The 5,228-nt window shown below is 47.2% G+C and overlaps 1 protein-coding gene across 1 annotated transcript; it reads right to left on the bottom strand.

The window, feature by feature from the left end:
- Positions 1-459: 459 nt before the first annotated feature.
- Positions 460-4,113, bottom strand: LOC311108987 (dermatan-sulfate epimerase-like protein; the record flags this gene model as incomplete). Its single annotated transcript, XM_084151767.1, has 1 exon — positions 460-4,113. One exon carries the CDS (start codon positions 4,111-4,113, stop codon positions 460-462), a length of 3,654 nt encoding a protein of 1,217 aa, XP_084007893.1.
- Positions 4,114-5,228: the final 1,115 nt, after the last annotated feature.

Raw genomic sequence — 5,228 nt, 5'->3', positions numbered from 1 at the left:
AAAGGGAGGAAATCTCACTCAAAAAGAGTGTTTAAAGTAATTGTCCTGGGGATAATGGGGATAAAACACAATCAAATACATTCACTTTTAAAGTTCCCCTTCATCTCATTTTAATGTAAAACATCCCTCACTTGCAAACACAAGTTATCATGTGTGAGTAAAACCACACACATCTGGAACATAGTTAAATATTTAAGCAATAAGCCCGAGGGGGTGTGGTATATGGCCAATATACCACGGCTAAGGGCTGTTCTTAAGCGTGACGCAACGCGGAGTGCCTGGACACAGCCCTTAGCCGTGGTATATTGGCCATATATCACAAACCCCCGAGGTACCTTAATGCTATTATAAACTGGTTACCAATGTAATTAGAGCAGTTAAAATAAATGTTTTGTCGTACCCGTGGTATACGGGTACGAAGACAACTTCATATCAGCTGACCTGCAGCAGTAACGGTAACTAGCTGATAAACCTGGAGTACCCAAGTCTTTTCATGACCACCCCACATGTGTCCTCTATCAGTCTGATGTCCTTGCGAGGCATGTTCTGCCTCCAAATGTTAATATTAGCTGGTGATATGTCCCCCTCGTACATCAAGTTGTACAAGTTTGTGGAGGTGGTGAAGATGAGCTGGTTGAGGGCCGCCGGTTTGACCGGCACCCCCAGGAACATGTGTACCCTTTCAGCCGTCTCCTGGGGGAAAGTGACTATGTCCTCAAACCTCACCTGGAGGTAGGCCTCTGCTGGGAGGCTCCCACTGACCCTGAGCACTGCGGCAGTGTGTGCCAGCCACAGGTGGGCCAACAGGAGGACAGCGTTGACCTCGGGGTGGGACAGGAGCCTCCGGATCATTCTGAACTCTGGGGCTGAGGCTGGGCACCCGTCCCTGGTACTGCAAACATCCTCCTCAAATATCAGGGACAGGTGTTGGGGAATGTTCTTAAGGGAGTAAAGGCTGGGCTTACTGTTAAAGAGCATGAGATAGATCCATGCCCGGGGGTCTCTGACTACATTGATGGCCCTCAGGGACGGGCCCACCACCTCCTGAATGAAGGGGAGTTTGAGCCCCCAGCTGCCACTCCTCATGTTGAGGACCACACGGGCATTGGGGTACTCATTGACGTGGCGCCTCATATCCCTGACGTACTCAGCGTCCCGGTCCAGGCTGCCTCTCATCTTGCCCCTCAGCTCCGCAGCAGGCTCCTTCCTCCTGGTCCTCTTCCTCCTGTCCCTGCCGAGACCTGGGGCTCTCTGGGGCAGCTTGGCCCTGCTACTCTCCACCAGCTGGATGTTCTGCAGGTGCAGCTTGGTGTTGTGGACCAGAGAGTGCAGCCAGCCCTGAATGATCTTGAATCGTCCGCGCAGGGCGTCCGATCTGGTCCACTCGCAGGCATCGACCAGCGAGTCAAATTCAAACTCGGTCTCTGGAATGTCTATGTGCTCCGTGGGGACCCGTATGTAAACAAAGTCAGAGCTGTTGTCAAAAAGGTGCTTAAGTATTTCCGATCCAGAGCCAGGCAGGGTCGTTATGACGACGGTTGGCAGGGGAAAGCGATGCTGATCATGAAGTCTGATTTGTTTGTTGACCTCTCGGTCAGTGCTGACACCTTTCCATTTGACCCTACAGAGGAGTTGATCGCAGGTGTTCGACACAAACAACAACTCAGCTATCCACAGTATGAGCACAGAGAGGAGAGCATAGCGCATCAGTCTACTGAAGCACACATATAACCTTCTCTGCATAGTCAAAAACACAATAGCAACACAAAGTATCACCCCTGCTATCACATTGACTGTGAATCCAAAATCAAACAGCTGATTGCCCACTGTGTTTTGTTCGGGAACAAGTTGCATCCCCAAGCCATATCGAATGATCTGACGTCTGTCCTCCATTTTGGCATAACCAGCAAATCCTAAATAACTTAATCTTGCTCCTATGTCTTTATAGTTTGTTACAATGGAAACTATTTTCTCTGTGTTGTTTATAATTAGAGATAGCCTGACACCATTTTTGCTATTGTCCAGAAATCTACAGTTGGACACTTTGACATAAGGTCCATGCATCACATAGGCCACTCTGCTTACTGTGCCCCTCATTGGGAAAGTGACATTAAGATACTGTGTCCACCTCTTTTTGAACTCTGCCGCCTGCTCTGCCTCCTGTATCCTAGTGTCTGGGCTGAGACCCTGACTGTCAAACCAGAACATTTTATAATGGGCGTCCCACACATCCATCAACGCCCCATTGTACTTGTCCATGAATTTATAGGGGACGTATTTAAAGTCAATATCGAGGTTGTGGAAGAACGCACTCTGTGAGGTGACGGGTGAATCGTCCCACTTCTCGACATTGTCCAGTACTAGCAAGGTCTGGGAGTTGAGCAGCACCAGGGCCCTGTACACACTCCTTAACCGCATGGCAGGAGAGTAGGCAGACGCTGCTTCCCCACTCACAAACATGGTGTCTCTGTGGGAGGAGGCAGCGACCAGCTCCCCAGCTGCATCTCCCACCCCTTCATCTGTCCAGCGCAGCCACTTAGCACACTCCCCCAGCTGGCCCTCCCATGGGGCGTTACACTGGCTGCTGGGAGAGGGGCCGAACACCAGCACATTGTTCAGATAACTGTACTTTGGCCCGTAAAGTGCTTCGGACACAAATACCTGTCCGTTAGGAGCAAAAGTGAAGGAGTTTTGGTCCGGGTGCTCGTGCCCTGGGTTGAAGCTATTCCAGCCATCCAGCCATGAATATGGCTTTGCATGAACGATGTCATACACGGCACGGCCACCCAACTTCCCAGATTTGAAGGAGACAAAAGTGTTGCCCTGACCATTGGTCAGCCCGGCTCCGTACGTCACCACACCCCAGTTGGAGAAAATATGCATCCTGGCTTTGCCAAAGCCATGGGGAGGCTGTGGCGTGAGATGGGCATTGTACCAGATGTACTCCGTGTGAAGGGTAGTCCAGCGCTGGGCAGAGGACTGCCCCATGGGACCGTCCTTGGGCCTGTGCTTTCTAATCTGCTGGGCGAGCCAGTTCCCAGTGCCATTTCTAATAACAAATGTGTCTAGGAACACCAGCTGGCTCTCTGGGCCGTAGAACCAGTTGTAGTTGGAGTCGGCGATGCCCACGGTCCTCTGGAAGCCTGGCAGCAGGGTGGCATAGTAGAACCAGAAGTGTTCCCGCAGCCAGTTGTTCTGTGTGTTGTCAATGTTGAAATGACGTTGCGCTAAGAACACATACTGCGTGATAGACTTGGCCGTGTAGCTTCCATAAGCCACACCCTCATCTAGTGACCCATCCACAACGTGGTTTAGGAGAAACATGGTCTTCTCCATATAATTGACTGACACCTGTTTCCAGACCATTGTTGCTGGGTCGTCATGTGTGCCGACCACAATAGCCCCAGTCAAGATAGCTAATATATTAGTGGTTTGATGATTTTGGAGATACTGTTTCCCCCAACCCCTATACTTAGACATCTCATACAGCTCCTCTGTCTCAGAGCGAATTCTCTTGAGGTAAACATCCCGTCGGTGCTCATCAAGGAAAGCGTAAATAAAGTCATAGGCTGTGGCAAACCCAGTGAGTGAGTGTGCCATGGGCACCTCGTCATTGGGAGCGCTGATCACCTTCCAGTCCGGGTAATCTGCCATTTTATCCATAAACTTGATGAGAAACTGCAGGGCACCTGAGTCATCTGGGCACAGCAGGCAATACAGAGCGAGGGGGGGTAGATTGTTCCCGTATTTCTCATTCCACTTGCTAGTAAACTCCTCATGTTTTGCAGGGGGTACGTAAAGGGGCATGTTGGATAGCATGGTCATCACCGCTGCTCTGATTACTTTGAAAATGTGGCTGTGCGTGCTGGAAGATCTTTGCCTCATAACCTGTACATCCACTTGGTTGAAATATAGGTTGGGATGAGAATCGGTAGACTGAAGTTTTCGATGCTCTGATGCTTTGCCCTGGGTGAGTTTGAGCGGCACTAAATCATCCGTAAAAATATGTTTGTCTGAAGTGTTGAAGACACCGGAAAAAGCCATTCCCACTGCCAAGAGTGCCAGTAAAAATATATTGCATCCAATCCACTTTTTTGCCATGGTCCAAGACATTTTTGTCATTGTTTTGTTTATATTATCATGCCTTTTTAAAAGCTGAATGGAAAATTATTTTCCTTAGTGATAACAACAATTTCAAGTCTTTTCCAAAAACTTTAGAAATGTATTTTGGAGACATATTCAAATTATGTATGTTTTCTGATAGTTTCTGATATGTTTTCTGATCATCTCAATTTACATTCTACAAAAAACGACAGACTATATTGTTTAACAATAAAATAACATGTATTCAACAATACCAGTCTGCATGAAGAATTGTCAGGAGTCGAGAGCTTGACAGCACTATTGTATTAGTAGCCTACTGTATAGGCTACTCCCGTCCAATAGGGTACAAAAAACGCAATGTCCATGTCCATTTGGAAAGGTTTGAAAACACAAAGGTAATATAAAGTTGAGAAGGTGTGCACATCTGTACTACACCATAAAATGAAAACACCATGAAACAGCAGCCTTACATAAATGTTTGAGACATTTTTAACACAGAATACATCCATAAATCTGTTTTTGCGGGCACGTTTTCTATTCTCACTGTGTTGAGTGTGGCGCATAGAGAGGCTGGAAACTCCTCCTGCGAGAAGCAACAAACTCGTTTTGATCTCTCCCCAAAACATTTCTTCCTGGAAAAACATCAGTCAGCCCCAATCAGTGTCCGGTCCAATCACAGACACCCAAAGGCTTTTTATTGTCCTCGATCGAGCAGCAACATCCACAAACCAAGGTCGTCACTAGTTACTACAGCCACAAATTCAGAGACCCCGCCTATTTCTACAATTTATCTTCTTAAAATGTGATTTGAAACCTAAGCCTAACCTTAATCCTAACCACTCTGCTAACTTTACGCCTAACCCTAACCTTAAATGAAGACCAAAATGTACATTTTTGTTTTCATGAATTTTTACAAAATAGCCATTTTGACTTTGTGGCTGTGGTAACTAATGGAAACCACAAACCAACGTAAACAGCGCATTTCAGCGTCTAACATTGCGAGCTGTTACGGTAATGTACTGTCCCAATCCAAGGTTTAGTCGTTTTCCATATTAAAATAATGTATTTATTTTGCCTTTGTCTTCTTTCCCAAACCAACGGCAGTTAGATTCGGAGGAACAATA

The sequence above is a fragment of the Coregonus lavaretus genome (assembly GCF_964263955.1).
Source record: "Coregonus lavaretus genome assembly, chromosome: 34".
Classification (NCBI taxonomy): domain Eukaryota; kingdom Metazoa; phylum Chordata; class Actinopteri; order Salmoniformes; family Salmonidae; genus Coregonus; species Coregonus lavaretus.
This window is presented reverse-complemented; position numbering and strand designations above follow the sequence as displayed.